This window comes from Bos grunniens, chromosome 1 (assembly GCF_055505025.1).
Source record: "Bos grunniens cultivar Pamir isolate PY7600 chromosome 1, Bosgru_T2T1.0, whole genome shotgun sequence".
Taxonomy (NCBI): domain Eukaryota; kingdom Metazoa; phylum Chordata; class Mammalia; order Artiodactyla; family Bovidae; genus Bos; species Bos grunniens.
In genome coordinates, this window is record NC_141165.1 from 86,913,872 (window position 1) to 86,933,643 (window position 19,772).

The 19,772-nt window shown below is 41.7% G+C and overlaps 1 protein-coding gene across 13 annotated transcripts in view; it reads right to left on the reverse strand.

Moving 5' to 3' along the window:
• Positions 1–19,772, reverse strand: part of RUBCN (rubicon autophagy regulator) — a 62,827-nt gene that overhangs the window by 13,261 nt on the left and 29,794 nt on the right. For 3 of the 13 annotated variants that reach the window (XR_015164106.1, XM_086401352.1, XM_086401305.1), the window contains exons 3-12: positions 17,282–17,365; positions 14,617–14,776; positions 13,651–13,757; positions 12,454–12,607; positions 11,287–11,820; positions 7,677–7,772; positions 6,849–6,964; positions 5,713–5,920; positions 5,094–5,198; positions 2,924–2,998 (exon numbers count right to left, since the gene is read on the reverse strand). Coding sequence is in view for 11 of the 13 variants with exons in the window: in XM_086401352.1 (XP_086257478.1) it covers positions 2,924–2,998; positions 5,094–5,198; positions 5,713–5,920; positions 6,849–6,964; positions 7,677–7,772; positions 11,287–11,820; positions 12,454–12,607; positions 13,651–13,757; positions 14,617–14,776; positions 17,282–17,365 (1,639 nt within the window). In the remaining 2 variants the exon portion in view is untranslated. Of the gene's footprint in view, positions 1–2,923; positions 2,999–5,093; positions 5,199–5,712; positions 5,921–6,848; positions 6,965–7,676; positions 7,773–9,858; positions 9,904–11,286; positions 11,821–12,453; positions 12,608–13,650; positions 13,758–14,616; positions 14,777–17,281; positions 17,366–19,772 lie in introns of all 13 variants that reach the window. The other 10 variants (XR_015164107.1, XM_086401370.1, XM_086401321.1 and 7 more) reach the window with 7 other exon arrangements.

A 19,772-nucleotide genomic window follows, 5' to 3' on the forward strand; every position in this document is an offset into this window, starting at 1 on the left:
CTTCTACATTCCCTCCCTGTGGCCTCTACTTCGGCCCTAGAGATGGTGACTACTGCTTATATATGCTATTCTTGTATTCTTTAGAGTTCTCTTTACTCCTTTTGAGCCAGTCTCCCACTACTTCAATCTCCCACTAGAGTTAATGATTCTTTATATTAAATTTTCCCTATTCAAATTGTCATGTGGTGTCTGTCTCCTGAATGGACCCTGACTAGGTACATCTATGTGGAAGACTGAAATTCTAGAGAAAGGAAGATTAAAGAACTGATGAAATTGCAGTGGAAAAGGAAGAAGGAAGGAAAAAACGGAACTACAAAACCTAAAAAACCAAAGAAATTGAGAAAATTGCCTGGGATCAGGAGCCTGTGAAAGATATTGTATCGATTTGGCAGATACCATCAGAAGAAACAGATGACGTTAAAGAAGCCAGACACAAAAGATCACATACTGTATGACTGCATTTATATAAAATGTCCAGAAAAGGCAACTCTATAGAGATAGATTAGTGGTGGACTGGGGCTTGGGGTGTGAATGTAAAGTAACTATAAATGGTAAATTAACTATAAATGGGCATGAGAGGGATCTTACTGAGGATGATGGAAATGTTCTAAAACTAGAATATGGTGGTGGCTGACAACTTGGTACATTTACTAAAACTCAGTGAATTGTACACTTAAAGTAAGTGGATTTTGATATGTAATTATTCCTTAGTAAGATTGTTTTTTAAAAATGGAATAGATGTTAATGAATACTAAGCTTTCTATGATTACAAGTTTATATCCACTTTACTGCAAGGAAGAAGTAACTTTCAAATCTATTTCCTTCACAAACACTTCTGGCTCCATAAGGTCTACTTGCTGAAATAGGATCTAAGAAAGTGATCATTTTAATCAAAGTATTATAATTATGCAGAGTATTTATCATAGATGATGTCTACAGTATGATGCTTAAGTAACCTTCCTTTGATAGAATCCAAAGAGACCCTTCAATAGCATATATTACCCAAGGTGATCAAAAAGAAACCTCTAGACGTGATCAGAAAGATTGCTAATGAGAACTATACTGACATTTTTTAGAAAGACTTTTGTACTAGTGATAAACTTGCTTAAAGATCAGAAACAAATAAGAAAGAACAGAGAGCAATAAGGAAACCTAGAGCAGAGAAAAATGAACTGCAAATTATGCTTTCATAATTGGGAATCTGTGTGTAGAAAGTTAAATCACTACTTTGGAGACACTTTCCCACCAAGCCCTCAAAATGTGTGGGATAGTGGGTCACAAGAAAAAGTAGTACTTTAGTTGAAAAATAGTTCATATTCTTGGTTTATAAAAAATACTTTAAAGCACCCAAAATGGGGGAAGAAAGGATGCTAGGAAGACCAAATAAAAGTATGCTTGATGGCTAAAGCAGATTGAGTATGCTCCAATTAAGAAGTAGCTGACAGTCAGTAAATGCACATGCAACGGACTTTGGTTGTAAACATATCAGAAACCACTTTTTTTGTTTGATTTTTGGTTCTTTTTGTCACCCGGCATGTGGGGTCCTAGTTCCCCAACTGTCCCCAACCAGGGATTGAAACCATGTGAAATCTTAACCACTTGACCGCCAGGGAAGTCCCAGAAACCAGTTTAAAAGTGAGTTAGGGGAATTCCCTGGCAGTCCAGTGGTTAGGACTCAGAATTTTCACTGCTGGGGCTTAAGTGCCATCCCTTTCAGGTAACTAAGAGGCCACAAGCCACAGGTGTGGCCAAAAAAAAAAAAAATGTGGCTTAGGATTGTTACTTCTCAAGTAAGACTATATTAGGATAAATTATAACAGTTTAGAAGTAAAAGGTCCCTAATTCCTTTTATTTCTCTAAATCTTAATTTAATCTTATACATATAATTATTTCAAATGCAAGTGGCTGACAATATTAAACTGCTAATTAAAATTTTAAATTAATAAAATAATTAACTATTAATTAAATTAATAAAAGCCTGAATTTTGTTGTTTGTGTGTTTTAAAGCCACTTTGAACATCCAACTGCTACTTGTTTTCGGTTAACCCCATCTACAGAAAGTCTACTTGTTTGGATCATAAGGCAGTTATTAAGACCAAACATTTGCAGCAGTAAGTCCTAATTGTAAACAAAGTAGGAGAAGAGGTAGCTTTCTGAAAGTTGGCTCTGCAAATTCAAAACTCTGAAGACTCGAAGCTTCTTCTATAGCATTCTATCTGACTTTTGCTGTCTAAATGTGTGTCAGTAACTTAGCTATAGGTTTGAATTATAATTTCTTCACCTGACCACTTCTTTCTACACTGTCCATTACCTCCATCAGCCACAATGACCATTAATCTAAAAGAATCTCTATAGAGAAGGATCAGCAAGGACAATCTCAGAGAAGAGGACTGTTGGACTCATATGAGGAAGAAGAAAAGGAGTATCTGAAAAAATGGGACAAATGAACTTATTTATAAAACAGAAACAGAGTCACAGATGTAGAAAACAAACTTATGGTAACTGGGAGGAAAGGGGTAGAGGGATTACCTGGGAGGTTGAGACTGACATATATACAGTACTATATATAAAATAGATAACTAATAAGGCCCTATTGTGCAGCACAGGGAACTCAGTATTCTGTAATAACCTATATGGGAAAACAATCTAAAAAAGAGCAGCTATTGTATATGTATAGCTGATTCACTCTGCTGTACAGCAGAAACTAACACAATGCTTTTAAGTCAACTATACTCCAATAAAAATTAAAGAAAAAGAAAAGAAGTGAATCATTTCTGGTTGGCTTAAGTTCGGTTTTCCCCAGACACTTCTCTATACCTTTTGGTTCTCATAACACTGACAAGTCACAGGTATGTACAAAAGCTGGTGCAAACATTCACATACATGCATGTATGAGCACACCCACGCTTCTAACACAGGCTACCTGAAAACAGCGAGGCCACTGACACTGAGAGTCCATTCTTTGACATGTGAGTCAGGTTAGATCCTTCACTACCATCTGTGTAATAATGATTATAAAAGGGGGTCTTTTAGTATTCAGACAGGAAGTAAATTGATGAGAATGACAGTTCTATACCACATGTTCCTGGAATCAGGACTTGACTTTTGCTCCAAATGCTAGCTGACACTGTTTTTAGAAATCTACATCCACAGTTAAGTTTTATATACATATATAAATTGTTATATATTATATTGTTATTATTGTTATATATTATAAATATATATATATATATACACACACACACACACACACACACACACACACACACACATTGGTCTCTGTTCAGTTTCTGGCATAGAGCTCTTAGAAACTTTGAAATTTCCTAAGTGATAGGAATGTCTATTATTCATAATGAGCCCTTTCCATTAAATCTGAGTTTAAGTTAATCAGATGACTCCTGGGGCCACATAGACAACTTCAGGAAGGGGCTGGTTGCCAGAAGAAAAAAGTAATTATAATATTAGAATTTTTAGCCCCACCTCAGGAACTCAGTCACCAATGGCCAATGATTTAATCACCCATGCTTACTTAATGAACTTTGATAATGATGAGGTTTGGGAGAGCTTCCTGGTTGGTGAACAGGTCGATGTACTGGGAGAGTGGCATACCCTGACTCCATGGAGACAGAGGTTCCTGTCTCCATGGAGACACTGAGGACAGTGTCTCAGTGTCTGAGACACTGAGGAGCTGAGGACACTTTGGGACCTTGCCCTGTGAACTTCCCCTTCACATGACAACTCATTTGTATCCTTTATAATAAACTATAATCATAGAGTGCTTCCCCGAGTTCTACGAGTCATTCTACTTAATTATCAAAACTGAGCGGGGAGTTGTAGGAACTCCCCTAGGAGTTTGCAGCTGTAGGAACCCTGGGGGTTGCAGTTGGTCACAGAGAAGTACAGGCAGCCTGGTGACCCCACTGGCAGCTAGCATCTAAAGATGGAGCCGCCCCATGGGATTGAACCCTAGATCTGTGGGCTCTGTGCTAACTCCAGGAATTAGTGTCAGAACTGAAATGTAGGCCATTCAGTTGGCGTACAGAAAACTGGAGAATTGTTGGAAAACCACATACCAAAAAAAAAAAGTTTTAAGGGACTATCTATTATTGTTATAAAGAGAAATCAGAGGCATTAAGGAGAACAAAGAAGGAAGACTTTCCAAAGACCTGGAAAAATATACGTAAAAACTGTATTTCTGAATGGGGGAGAAACCCAGCTACCACACCTGCAGTTGAATGGGTTCTCAAAATTGGTATAAACAGGAAGTCAGAGCCTCATGCAATAAAAGATCTATTCATCATGTTACAATGGAGATCTATAGACACAATTCACCTCTATAAGAAAATTACTCTTGGTTCCAGTCATAGGGTGAGAGCTTATGTCCCTGAACTGTTTGGTTTTCTGTTTGTTCATTTGTTGGTTGCACTGATAGGAAGATGAAGAAATTTATGATTTTCAGGTATGGATTAACCCACTAATCATGGGTCAACCTGATTTAACACAACTGCCTTTCCAGATAAGAGCCCCTCCTCTTCTCTAAGCAGAAGCTCATAAGAATCTGTGATTCTGCTATGCAAATTAGCATGGCCAGGACAGAAAATAAAGCTCTACTTTGAAAAAAAAACTTGACATTTTCCCTCCATTTTGCTTTTTCCCTGCCATGGACTCTTTTTTACCTTTTCTCTTATGATTATAATAAAGCTCCTTTTAAACACTTTGAAACAATTTCATTTGTATTATGGGGCACAAGAGAATAGGAATCTAATTTCACGTAGGTGTGGGCCAGCTTTGGACTGCTAGGAGGAGAAATTAGAGCAAGAGTCTGACAGAAAGCTGCAATTGAGGAAGAAACTCCAGGGTGACATCAACAGCCAGCCCACTTCACTGGAACACTTCCTTTCAGTGTTCTTTTCTGCTTAAATGTTAAATAGGTTTTGTTTTTTTAACAAGAGAAGTTATCCCTTACAACAGCTGACAACATTCCATAATGAACTATACTGAAGACTCCCTATTTAGGGAAAGCTTCTCGGTCTATGATTCCAAACTGAAAGAAAGAGTTAATGAAAGCTCCCTTGAAAAGTGTTAAATCATACCTTGGATTTCAAATTCATCAACCTCATCATCAGCAGAGCCAGAGTCAGAGAACTGTGCTGAATCACGTGAACTGAACTGGGAGCTGCTGGAAGTGAGCCGAAAGCCTGTTAACATTAAAAAAAAAAAACAAAAAACAACAAAACAGTAATGAACAGGACAGAAAGAAGTGTCCGACACTTTCTAGGGTCACAGGAAAAGCAAACTGGTAGGACTTCAATAGAAAAGTAAACAGAAGCTTGACTGGCAGTTATGCTGGGGAAATGGAAACCAGCTCTCGTTTCCCTTTCTTGTTTCATCTCCTTAAAAGTTTCACATAAGCAGGAAGTACTGCTCTCTGGGAAGGGAATCTGCAACCAGTGGCCTCAGTTCTCCTCCTATCAGAAATCTATTTTTTGGAAGCTATGTCTGAGGTAGAACATAGATGAACTCCAGGACTCTGGTCTAGTAGAAAAAAAAAATCAGAACAACACAGAAAATCTTTCTGACAGCAGAGGAACCCTTGGCTTGGGTATAACATCTCATATGAACATATAAAGACAGAAAAGGAAGCCCACGAGGTACTATGTCTTATCCAGAAGCCCTCAAGGGGCAGGAACAGGCATTCACAGCCTCACTCACTTCCATGCTCCATCTCCTGGTACCCAGGGAGCAGGTTCTTGGTGCGGATCTGCTGGCGACGAAGGCGGATCTTTTGCTTCAGTTCCTGGATCTCCCTGTCACTGTCCTCCTCCCCTTCCTCCTCTTCTAGGCACTGGCTCATCATGTTGCACTTCATCAGCTCGATGGCAGCGATCAAGGACTCTGATATGCTGAAGTGGGCATTCTCCTGGGGAAGGAGAGCGCCAACAAGGGGACACCTCAGTGACTGGTCTCTTGGAAAGGAACTTCCAAGATGTGCACTGCTTCCATTCGAAACACCCAGAGGAAATGTACACTGCCACCAGAAAGAAAGCTGATGGCCAGAAAATCTGTTCCAGATTCTCTTTGCTCTTGTATCTGGCCATGCCCAGCCTTCCTGTCCCACTTTTCGCATAAAAATATGACAGAGAAGTCAAGTTTTTCCTAAACTGGCAGGCAGGTTCTTTACCAATAGTATCACCTGGGAAGCCCATAAAATGCTACAGGGACATTTTCTTTATTACATATCTGAGCCTTAGAACAAAATAGAGAAGCTGATTTCAGGGACAGTCTTTATCTAAGGTTCCAGGGTCAAGGTCATGTGACTAAAATTCAATGTTTCTTTCCCAAGGGAGTTTTTAAGGCAAGATCAGTAGTATTTTTGGACTCAGTGAGGAGCATAAGCTCCCTGAAGAGTTATCCAAGGATAGAACTTGTTGAGCTTATCTTTATGGTGACTTCTCTGTATTGTAGTCTACATGCATGTTATTGCTGTGCGCCCAAATCCTGTTTAGGACAAAAGACACCATACCCCTCTGGCTAGATCTCCCTGCTGCTGCTGCTGCTAAGTCGCTTCAGTCGTATCTGACTCTGTGCGACCCCATAGACGGCAGCCCATCAGGCTTCCCCGTCCTTGGGATTTTCCAGGCAAGAACACTAGAATGGGTTGCCATTTCCTTCTCCAATGCATGTAAGTGAAAAGTGAAAGTGAAGTCCCTCAGTCGTGTCTGACTCTTCTCGACCCCATGGACTGCAGCCTACCAGGCTCCTCCGTCCATGGGATTTTCTAGGCAAGAGTACTGGAGTGGGGTGCCATTGTCTTCATGGGCTTTTCAGTGGCTCCTTAGTGTCCTCACCTTTTCCAGGTCTGCACAACTGCCGAAGTCCTGCTCAGATAGGTAGCTGATAAGGGACTGTCCTTCTGATGGTCTTCGGAACATGCCTTCTCCTGAACACAGGTACTGACTGCCCTCTGTGGGAAAATGGAATGTGGATGTCAAAAGCTCTGGCTCTGAAAAGCAAATCTTCTTTACAGCCAAGCTTCTTTGAGAAATTTGATGATTTTACTGCTAAAGATGCTCACAAGTCTTTCCCAATAATAGGTTAGAAAGATGTCTACCTTCTAAAGCAGTTTCTCTGAATCTCAGAATCCCAAAGCACTAAGTGCCTAGGTTAGAGAATGGCAGAATAAATGGAGAGAGCCTGGAGACCATCCTTTGACCACCTAAATTTAAAGATGACTTACACATCCTCCTACCCACAAAAAAAACAAAAAAACAAAAAACCTGTGCTGCGAATCAGACAAGGAAACAAATGTCTTCTTCCTATGGATAATTTCAATGTGGAGTTTATCTTCTGGTCATTAGGCTCAGACACTCAAAGGCCTCTTTTCAAGGTCTCTCTCACCCACTCAGAGAGCCACTGTAGCTGGCTCACCAGACATTCACGGTGGTAGCACCCACAGCATGAGACGGTGGGACTCCTACAGCAGAGAGGAGCAAGAAAAAATGGTGGGGCCGTGTGATTTCTAGCACAGGGTTTGAAAATGATGAAGGGGAGGGTGAGACTGTATGGTGTGCGCCCTCCACAGAGCTAAGATGAGCCATACAGCTCAGAGCGTGGCAGGCACGGGGGGAGCACAGCAAAGACACGACTGCAGCCTGGCCTTCCTAGTGCTCACTTACCATACTCCATGTACAGAGAGCTGGGTGTGCTGACTTCACTGCTTTGACCAGAGTAGGACAAGGGGCCTCTCAACTTCGACTTATCACTGCAGGATTCTAGTGTCAGTGGCCACCAGGGAGTAAAAACACACATACGAGGTGAGCAACACATATATTCCCAACCTTGGAGTTTCAACATCTAACAGCTCCCATTCCCCACGCCCTCCCGGACAGGAGAGAGGGGCACACCAATAGGACACAATCCAAGAATGCAGGAACACACGGAGGAAGGGAGGTGGGAAGTCAGTGTATTCTAAGGAGAAAAGAGAGAAAACGAGACCCGGAAGGCAGCAACACAGGCGAAAAAGAAATCAACATGGATTCATGATCGGTTCTTTCCTCTTCCATCTTCTTACCAAGTGTTTCAGGAATATCAGCCAATGTCTGCCCTCTTGATTAACCAGTTTAGAAAACAGTCCTCACAAACACATTGCAACTTTTCTGATCCCTTGACACCAGACTTTAGAACAATATCAAAGGGTTAAAGTCTCTAAAAAAAATACTAGGATATGGCCTCTCTTGAGCCTGAAATATAAATTTGTCATACTTACAAATTGAACCTATTTTTGAACTGGCAGAACAACAAAATAACACCCAGCAATACCCTTAAAAGAAGCATCAAAACAATGCTAGAGAAGCCAAGGATGATGGCCCTGTAACCAAGGGGCTCAGCCCCAGGGCTGTGGACTCAGCCTTCCTGGAAAAGGAAGGGAGGGGTTTCAAAAGAAGGTTACAAGGTAGGAAGTGTCTGGGTAGAAGTTTTCAAGGAATGTTGAGAACTGAAAGGGGAGGAACAGCTGCAGGCATGGTTTGCAGGAAATGGAAACTGATCTTCTCCAAAGGGAAACACAAAATTTCCCAGCGCCACAGAAGGACGAGCAGGCAGAAAAGCAGGTGGGTGCCTGAGAAATGAGCAGGATGTGCTGGGAGAATGAATGACTGAGCAGCATCCAACCCATTTCCCTGACAGATGGTGCCAATCTGTCAACTGCTCCTCTCACAAAAAATGCTCCTACATGGTAAGCAATAACTCCGTGTTCCCCTGGTGGCCCTGGCAGTGGGCTCTGCTCCTCACTACACACCAGCAGTGACCGTGATGTCATGGTGAGAAATCATGACAGAGACAACCTCTGAGGTCCCTAGTCAAAATCAGTGCACAACACACACTCCAATACCAGCACCCTGTTCATTTACCAGGAAAACCCTAGTACAGAGGGAAGGATGATGTATGCGAGAAGCTGCATATGAAAAGGCTGTCCAGCTTTGCTCACTGACCTCACTACCTCCTGATGCTGCCCATTCAACTGATTAGCTCTAATTCTCAGAACTTCCTCATACTGACTTGAAATCTGTCATCTCACAGTTTCTCATCTCCTTAAGGGCAATGCTCTTCTAAACAAAAGTCTTGCAGGCTTGTCTCTCTTTACCCTCTTTGCCAGTGTCTTCAGCCATTCATCATTTTCAGTTCACCCTCACCACTCTGCCTTGCAGACACATTCCAGCATCAGTATCTCCATGCATTATGTACCCAGAATGGAACACACATGCAGTTTGAATACCACTGTGAAAACCAAAGACACAGACTTAAGTCACTAGAAAAATCTTGTGCAATGGCTGGAATGAAGGGGTAGGGCTGGGGGAGATGGAATTTACAGGGGAAGGAAGACAGATAAAAGAAAAAGGAAACAGGGGAATCCAGGCGAGGCAAAAACGTGCACTCATATCCAAGATCACAGAAAGAGGAGAAAACATATTCTGGTGTTAATTCAAGGAAAATAAAGTAATTCATAATAAATATTCAGTTATAAGAAAAATTCTGCCATTGATTCATCATGATGTCTTAACAAATAGCAGGCCTCAGTTTCACCTCTAGGCAATACGGGATTGACAAGTATGAATTCTACCTCCCAAAAGCTGCTGAGAGAAGGAACAAGGCATTTGGAAGTCATAAGCAGAAAACATATCACATAAAAATATTGGTATCATTTTACGACCAGGTCCAAGCATCACAGCAGGACCAGACTAGCCAGGCTTGATTGACACCAGAATGGAAAAGGAAGCTCTGCACTAGGCAAGATGGTCACAGAGGAGCAAAAGGAGACAGGGGGTGGTGGACAGAGAGGAGGAGGACTGGCTCCCAAACCTGCAATGGGATCTTCAACTATAATGGTGATATTCCTGGGGCCTCCTGTATGTAGACAGACAGGTGCAGAGGAGAGTCCAGAAAACAAGAACAGAGAGTGAGAAAAAGAGTGTCTTTTTATCCAGCAAAGGTGGGGGTGTAACTCCTGAGAGGGAACCCTAGTACAGACAGAGTGATGGCACGTATGAGAAGATGCACAGGACCCATACTCCCTCAGACCCTCCTGCTTAGGTTTTCTCTGGCTCCCTTTTCCAATGCAGGTTACTGTGGTTTCTGGAATCCACATGGATTCAAGAATGGGGAGAGGGGAGTTTTACATGCTCAAAGGCCAGCAACCTGCAGTACAGCAGACACCGCATCTGCTCTAGGAGATGTGAAGTAAGGGTCTAACCTATGCAGTCTTCACATCTAAGAAGGCTCATGGGAAGACAGACTTTGAATTGGAGGTTTCTTGGTTTCTGAACCAGTTCCAATGAGCCAACCCACATTCTTGAGGGGAAAACAGAGACAAAAGTTTGCAATTCAGAAGTTTCAGATGAGGGCCTTAGCTCTTACCTTTTAGAAATTATAAACAGAAATCAACAGCAGCTCTAGTTGTAAAGAATATCTTCCTTTTATGCTCTTAATTTTTTCTGCTTTATTTTGATATTTTATATCCAAAGCTTTTCCACCCAGAAATGGATTTCAGCACAAAGGTCCATGTTCCACTTGCTTTTATGGAGATGTTCTTACAAATGAAACCTAACCAAAGACTGCCAGATACCAACAACCTAGGAAAGATGATGGCAGGGAAACACTAAAAGCAGTGACACCCCCCTTGGCCGTGCCTGGGGTGCTCTCTGCTAGCAGCTGGTGTTTGTGTGAGGGTGGTCCCAGGAGCCAAGGCCTCCTTATCCAACTGCCTTTCAGCCTGAATTACTGATGCAGCGGTCAGCGCACCTACTTGTTTACTAGGTCCTGTCACCGGACACTCACTACATCTCTAGTGTTAATCAGGGAACCCTAGTATCAGTTTGCCTCTCTCTTATTGTTATTATATTCTGACCAAACTTCTCAGGGAAGGAATTTAACAGGATTATTTTTAAAGCTCATTAGTACTTCCCCTCTGTCTGAGAGACACATTTAAAACTTAGACTATGATTAGTCACATTATCCTCTGATGCTAAAGAATTATGAAAGAATCCAAGAAAACACTTACTATTTAGCAATGTATAAACGAACAAACGTAAGTATCCTCAGAGAGATTCTGGATTTAGATATCCACATTATATTACAAACTTCTCTTTTTCACTATAAGCAGGATACTCTTCATATCTTCAGAAACATAACTTCTCTTCCTGCCATTTGAAGACCCTTAAGAACAAATCTCCCTTCCACCGGAAATTCCGGAGGCCACCTTTCTGACATGCGGTTGGTGGTTCTCATTACCTGGGGCTCCTCTGGAGGCAATGTTGGTGTCCGAATGGGAGCGAGTATGGCTCTTCTTTGTTCCTCCGGTGACAGTGAGCGTTTGCCCCTCTGAGAAGCTAGATCTGCGAAGGACACTGGACAACTGGCTCTGCCTACCTCCCTCCTGGTCCCCTAGAGAAGAAGCAGCAGAGTCTGGCTTCTGAGAGCTGCTGGAGGAGAACAAATTGGAGCTGCTGCTCTCAGTATTGCTGCTGTGACTCTGACAGCTGGCGGTCCGACCCCGGGGGTCCTGGTTGCCAATGGCCAGGTACTCAGGCCCCTCGCTGGCATCACTTGGGGAGTCATTCTGGCTGCTGACCCAGGATGCTTCCAAGGGGCTGGTCAGAGTGCTGGAGCTCATCTCATTGGGGGTCGAGGGGGAGTCCTTGGCTAATGCAGTGATTGGAAGGAGAGGGTCTAGGACGGTTTGATCCTCTGCTGCTGAGACAGGCCCTCTGCTTTCTTGAGGTTTTCGGGGCGGGCCAGAGAGTGAAAAGGAAGTAGATCTTCTTTCTAGGATATGAAAAGAAAGAGAAGGGAAAGGTGAGCTGGGAGCTTTTGAGCTGGTATGTATGAAGGGCTTCTCCATAGCTAAGGACTGAACTCCCTAAATTGGGGTGCCCAGGACATATGATGTCACCTCAAAAAAGGTTAAGTCATTCAAAGTAAGTAAAAATTCACTGAGAAGCAGCTAAGCCAAAAGCATGAGCTCTTGAGACAGTGGCTTCTTTGCCTACCAGTATGCATTCCCCATCTATAAAATGAGCAATAATAATAATACCTACCTCATAGGACTGTTTTGAGGATTAAATGAGATAATATACACAAACTGCTGGCAACAGAGCCTGACATGTGGCAGGAACTGAAGAAATGTTAGCTATTATTATTGAAATGCCTTCTTGGTGATGTGGATTAGAAACCCAGGGGAAACTAAAAACATCTCTTTTCTCTGTTACTTTAATGATTCTACTGTATTATCTTAGGCTAGTTGCTATATCCTCTTTAAGACTTCCATACTGAGACATGAAGTGTGACAAACTGCACTGACCAGAGGTTCTATTATAGCCAGTGGGTGAGCAACCACTATGTCCTCTGTTTTCCAAGGCTGGAGATACATGTCTTCACAATCCCTCACTGCCCTCATACCTAAGCTGTGGTGGGGGATTTGGTGGAGACTGGAGAAGGACCCAAAGTAGGAATGCTGACCACTGTTGGTTGAAGGAGTATATGCGGAACCAGGCAGAGCTGTCAGGCTCTGGCTCTTTGTCACCAGGAGTGGGCTCTCATGCTTTCTGGCAAACTATGGAAAAAAAAAAAAGTGTCAGAATCAAGGATAGTGGCCCTCAGAGGAAAAGCACAGTATTACAGAAACACTGGCAGAAACTGGCCTTTGGCAGCAGGTTTGAACTGCAGCCAGGACCTGTAGAGACAGCACAGGTACCCTCTACCACAGCACACAACTTTGAAATCTCAAAGTCTTGGCAAACATCACGGCTTCTGCAGCTGGAATCCTAGGTGATCAGACCAGAAGTGCTTTATCATGAAGGCAATATAGTAAAGGGCTTAAGTCTATGAACGAGAAGTCAGAAGTCAGACACACTGGGGCTCAAAGCCAGGCCCTATCACAAATTATTTGGTCCAAACTTTGGGCAAATGATTTACCTACTCTGTCCCTCAGTGGCCTCCTTTATAAAATGAGATTAATGTCTACTTTACAGAGTTGTGAGGATTAAATGAGATGACACATGTATTGTGCATAGCACCATGACTGGCATGTAGAGAATATTCAATAGGTGGCAAGCAAGAATCAAAATTTTAAAACCAGGAGAGATAGGGGATCCCTCCACAAGAGAAAGAGGGCTTGTGACTCCATTCTAGCCGAGGCACTGATATTAGTGATGGGACGAGTGACCTGGAGAGTGAAAAATAAGCAACACAAAATAACAAAATTTCCTTGGAGAAAATGATTCTACGTTACATTAGGCTGCACTACATCTGATGCTCTAGCTACAGTCAGCTTGATTCACCATCATCCCTCTGCCGTTTTCTCAAGCCTGCCCTTCAGGAGGTGCTTACTCAAACTAAAGATTTTTTAAGGATGAAAAAAAAAAAAAAACAGACAACTCCCTCCTCAAACAGACCTAAGCTTACTTACAAATAGGCTTTTCACTGCAACATATACTTAATGGTACCTCCTCTTCTTTTCTAAGTTTTCTGTTTGTTTTTAATGAGAGCCTTGCAGCTCATAATTGCCCGAGTGAAGTAGTTTGCTACACAGGGTTATATTATGGTGAGGTCTAGGAGGCCAGAAGACAGACACTGATAATTCCTTGCCCCCTTTACCATAGAAGCATCGATCTGAGCCAGCAGGCGAGGGTTGTTCTGTTCCACTGCTTCCAGGCACTGGAGCATGGCCGTGACATGGGCATCGCTTAGCAGGAAAGCAGTATCTGGGGAGAGAAAACTACTGCAGTGACAGAGCCCCTTAGGGAGAACTTCAGCCTCCCTATGTGGCCCTGGGAGAAGGTCAGGGAAGGAGAGAGGGAAAAGGCAAAGATAAGGAGAATCATATCACTGTGGGTAGAGGGAAACCAGGGACAAATAAAGTACAGGAGAGGCTAAGTCATGTGCAGTATAGCAAAGAGGCCATGACAAGAGGCTACAAAATCAGAAAGACCCAGATATGATCTCTGGCTTTGGGTGATTCTGGCCAATCACCTGACCTCCTTTGAGCTCTGCTTCTCTGATTAGAAAACAGGGGTATTAATACCCAACTCTCAGGGTTACTGTTAAGTGCGTATGTATAAAAAAATAGATAACACTGACTAGAACATAGAAAACTCTCAGTAAATAGTATAAATTCTTTTATTAATGCTTTTTATTGTGGTAAAAGCCACATAATATAAAACTTACTATTTAACCATATTTAACTATCCAGGCCAGGGGCACTAAATACATTCACATTGTTGTGCAACTCTCACCATCATCTCTCTCCCCTATCACTTTCCTAAATTGAAACTCTGTCCACATTAAGACACTCTAAGTCCTCATTCTCCCTTCCTACCCGCCATAGTAGTTATTCTTATTGATCTGTGTGTATAAGAGTAGGGAAATACCTTAACATAGAGCGTGACTGTATTTTACATAAGATGTTAGAGAGAAGACTAGATACATATTTCTGATTAGAATCTCTGTGATATCAAGTAAAAGTATGAGACCCCAGGGTAAGAGTGGGTCTATAAAGAATAGTAAAGTGAAGGAGAATGAGGAAGTCCATGCAGCAATCCTGGAGAGGTAACCTCTACCTACCTGTGTAGAATTTTCTGATGTACTGCCTGTCCCCCAGCAGAGGTCGGAGCTGGGCTGAGAGGCAGTGGCACTGCAGGCTGTGCTGCAGCCACAGCTCAGCCACGGCACGCTCACTCACACCATCCGTGCTGCTCTGGCCATTCTCGTGCAAGCTGATAAACTGAGAGCAAAGAAGCATGAGTCAAAATATACATCCTGATCAATCCAGCAAAGTTGAGGCCTAATGGCATGAAAACTAAACTGAGCAAGGTCAGAGGAGTTAATCAGAGGTATTTACCCTCCAGCTAGCATCTAGATGTTGTAGAGGAAGGAGAAGGAGGGAAGAGATTAATGGCCCTGCTGCTGGTGTGGACCACTGGAAAGGGACTAAGCAGTTAAGACATAATATGCAGCTCCAGGAGAGGACAAAGCTGCTACATCTGTCTCTTTATGTTCTAACTCCAAAGAGGCATCTATTCCGGGATATTCAGAGGAAAAATGAACTTGACCCCCAGGGTTCTCTCATAGAGTCTTCTATTTCAGGTATCCAGGTCAACAAACAACAGTTAGAACTAGACACGGAACAATGGACTGGTTCCAAATTAGGAAAGGAAGACATCAAGGCTGCACACTGTCACCCTGCTTATTTAACTTATATGCAGAATGATGCCAGGCTGGATGAAGTACAAGCTGGAATCAAGATTGCTGGGAAAAATATCAATAACCTTAGATATGCAGACACCACCCTTATGGCAGAAAGCGAAGAAGAACTAAAGAGCCTCTTGATGAAGGTGAAAGAGGAGAGGAAGAAAGCTGACTTAAAACTCAACATTCAAAAAACGAATATCGTGGCATTCGGTCCCATCACTTCATGGCAAATAGATGGGGGAAAAAATGTAAACAGTAACAGACTTATTTTCTTGGGCTCCAAAATCACTGTAGATGGTGACTGCAGCCATGAAATTAAAAGATGCTTGCTCCTTGGAAGAAAAGTTATGACCAACCTAGACATCATATTAAAAAGCAGAGACATTACTTTGCCAACAAAGGTCCATCTAGTCAAAGCTATGGTTTTTCCAGTAGTCATGTATGGATGTAAGCTAGACTATAAAGAAAGCTGGGCGCCAAAGATTTGATGCTTTTGAACTGTGGTGTTGGAGAAGACTCTTGAGAGTCTCTTGGACTGCAAGGAGATCCAAACAGTCAATCCTAAAAGAAATCAGTCCTGAATACTCTTTTAAAGGACTGATGCTGAAACTGAAACTCCAATACTTTGGCCACCTGATGCAAAGAACTGACTCATTGGAAAAGACCCTGATGCTGGAAAAGATTGAAGGCAGGAGGAGAAGGGGACAACAGAGGATGAGATGGTTGGACGGCATCACTGACTCAATGGACATGAGTTTGAGCAAGCTCCAGGAGATGGTGAAAGCCAGGGAAGCCTGTGTGCTGTAGTCCACAGGGTCACAAAGAGTCAGACACGACTTAGTGACTGAACAACAACAACCAGAAAAGAAGGCAAGAAAAACCTGGGGTAAGAAATCCAGGAAAAATGCCCCCAAAGATTCTTTACCAAAGAGAAACCACCTGAGCACCTCTTACTGGCTCTCACCACAGCATTCTCTGTTTGAAACATACTTCTATTGGCTATTTCTAAAAGCAAGGTTTCATAGCCCACAGTCAGTGCAAAAAAAAAAAAGTATGGATGGCACTTTCAGGTAGCTTCTAAGAGGAAATGATTATAGCAACACATTTTAGAAAAGAAAGTTAGAGAGAGGGGTTTGGTGCGGAAAATAAAGTGATAAGGACCAAAAAAAAAAAAATCCATGTAAGAAAATCACTGTGCTCTGGTCTTTTCTCAGAAAAGTGGCCAGAGTGACCACCCTGTTATTTGGTTCCCTAATCATTTAAAAATAAGTTACTTTTCCAGACATCGCCTCAGCAATGAACCTGGCAGTAAGTGTAATATACATGAAACAAGACTGGCCATGAAAAAAAAAAACAAGACTGGCCATGAATCAGTAAGTATTGGAGACGGGTGATGGATATTTTGGGTTCATTTCACTAATCTAATTTTGACTATGCTTGAAAATTTCCACAACCAAGGGTTAAATAAATAAACATATATATTTGACAGTGATTGCTGTGGACTAGTTTTGTAACTCTGGCCAAGTTACCTAACCTCCTGGAGCTCTAGCTCTGTCCCTGGCTGGGAATCAGAGCTACTATACTGAGCTGAGAGAACAAGAGAGTAAAGGGCTATAACGGAAGCTAAAGTTGTTGGGGATGTATTAGGTTCCATTTGACACTGGCCTCCAGGAACCTCACATTTTTTTGTATTTGGTGTATCCTCTTCTTCTTAAGCAGTTACCACATATCAGTCCTACTTACCCCGAACCATTCAGAAAACTTCTTGCCATTTGCTCTGGATTCTGAAAAGCTTCATTCTGGTCCCATATATGCAAATCTTTTGAAAATAACAAAACTTTATACCCCTTCCCTAGAGGAGGGAAAGTGGCCTAGAGCAAGGAGTGTGTAAGGCTTATTTTTTTTTTTAAAGCATCCTCCTCTCCAAATCAATCTGACAGGGATAATTTCCTCTCCTTGCCATATGCCAAACCTCTAGCCTAGGAGACTCTGCATACAGAACATCAAACAATGAAGCCTTGTGGTTGCCTTTACTTACCTTCTCCACATGAAGGGCTGAGTGGGGACTGAGCCACCGAATGTCTTTCACAAACTGCCAGTAATCAGTCTGGCGGCAACACACCTGTTTCAGGAACACATAAGGTAAACAAATCATTACCATTGTGAACCACATCTAGTTCTCATATCCATATTCCAAGAGAGGAAAAAGAAAAGCCTAACTTTTCCTTGCCACAATAAAGGTTCTCAACAGCAATCAAAGGAACACATACAGATAGTCACCCTTTTAAAGATCAGCTGTTAAAAACTATTCTAATTGTTCTTTAAAGGAGGTAATATATGCATATGATATAGAAGGTTATACAGCTGACCCTTGAAAAACATAGGTTTGAACTGTGTGGGTGCTCTTCTACGTGGAATTTTTTCAATAAATATATTGGAAAAAAATTTTGAAGGTTTGTAACAATTTGAAAATAACCCATAGATAAACTGCATAGCTTGGAAATATTGAAAAAAAATTAGGAAAGTTAGATATCTCATGAATGCATAAAATATATGTAGATGCTAGCCTATTTTATCATTTACTACCATAAAATGTATACACACCTATTATGAAAAGTTAAAGTTTATGAAAACTTACACACAAACACTTAGGGGCCATAGACGGTGCCATTTGCAGTCACAAGAAATGTAAACAAATATATAGAAGAACATCAAATCATAATTGCACAGTTAATTTTATGTAATTATGTACTACTATAATAATTTTGTAGCCACCTCCTGTTATTGTTTGAGCTCAAATGTTGCAAGTGTCCACTCAAAATGCCATGTGACACTAATCATCTCTGTATGAAATGTTCGGCTCTTCAGTAAAATACATATTGTGGTAAAAAGTGACCTCTCCCAGTTCTCATGTATTTTCCATTGTGTTTAATGTAATAGCAAAAATTCTGAATAACACTCTGGGACCCAGACGAAGTGCCGCTAGCAATGTTGGGAGTGCTTCCAAGAAGCAGAGAAAAGTCACGGCATTATAAGAAAAAGTCGAATCTACACCATAGATTGAGGCCTGCAGGTGCAGTTAGGTCCACCATTTCAAGATAAATGAATCCAGTATAAGGACTATGGTAAAAAAAAAAAAAGGAAATTTGTGAAGCTGTTGCTGTAGCTACTCCAGCAGGCACAAAAATCTTGTACTATTTGAGAAATAACTTTAATCACATATTGAAAACTCAGCTTTTATGTGGGTACAGGATTGCTATAGGGAAGACATCCCTAAAGACTCTAATATGATTCATGAAAAAGCAAAGTCATTATGTGACAACTGAAAGCAAAAAAGGTGGAGGATCTAAAGCTGGAGAATTTAATGCCAACGAAGGATGGTTTAAAATGTTTAGAAAGAGGTTTGGAGAAGCGGCTTCTGCTGACCAAGAAGCAGCAGACAAATTCACAGACACTGTTAAGAAAATAATTGAGGAGGAAAGAAAAAAATGAAAAGAACTGAGGAGAAAGGATATCTGCTACAGGTTTTTAATGAAGATGAAAGTACCCTATTCTGGGGAGAGGGGAGAAAATGACACAAAGGACATTAACTGATAAGGAAGAAAAGTGAGCATGAGGATTTAGGACAGAAAGGGACAGGCTTACTCCTCTGTTCTGCACAAACGCAGTCAGATTTATAATCAGGGCTGCCCTTATCTACAGGGTAATAACCTACTTTCTTCTAAATGCTTCGATAATTTTTAAATTTTCAGCAAATAAAAACATATGTTATTTACATATTCAGAAAAGAAATAAACAGGGACTTCCCTGGTGGTTCAATGGTTAAGACTCCATGATCCCAAAGAGGGGGCACATGTTTGATCCCTGGTCAGAGAACTAAGATTCCACATGCCGCAGAGTACAGCCAAATACATACATACACATACACAAGAGGTCTTTTTTGTTATTATTGTTATTTTTAAATTGGAACATCTATATGTCAACTACAGGTTTCTTCTTAGTGGTGGAAAAGGGGGGATCTCTGTACTTATAGTCAGCTCAGAAACTCGGGGGTTAAGCATCTCCACATTTCCAAGCGGCAGAAAAGGGGTTATCAAATACACCATGCCTTGTGGAAAGACTAAAAGGTAGTCCAGATGCAGGATGTCAAGGAAAATGAGATTCCTTTAAGAACAGGGTTATGATGTTATAGCTTCCTAAGGCCCTGAGTGATTAAAAAAAAACATAGTTCACATTCCATAACACATCCCTAGAAAAGCACAAAAGAGATATGCCCAGCATGAATCATTGTATCCCTTCCCCCTCCAAGGGCACAACACCCAGAATAGCTTCCTGATGACACAGCAGCTAGAAGCCTTTGAAAGCCTTAATCTTTAGAGAGGAAATGAGAGGGAAAAAACAAGTCCTTGACACAGACTTTAATTTTTAGATCTTTACAAGGCATAACAGAGCAGCAGTGAAGGTAGTATGGATCTTTTGTATTTAATTCTTCTCACTTGAGCCTGTAGTTGCTAATTTGTATGTGGATG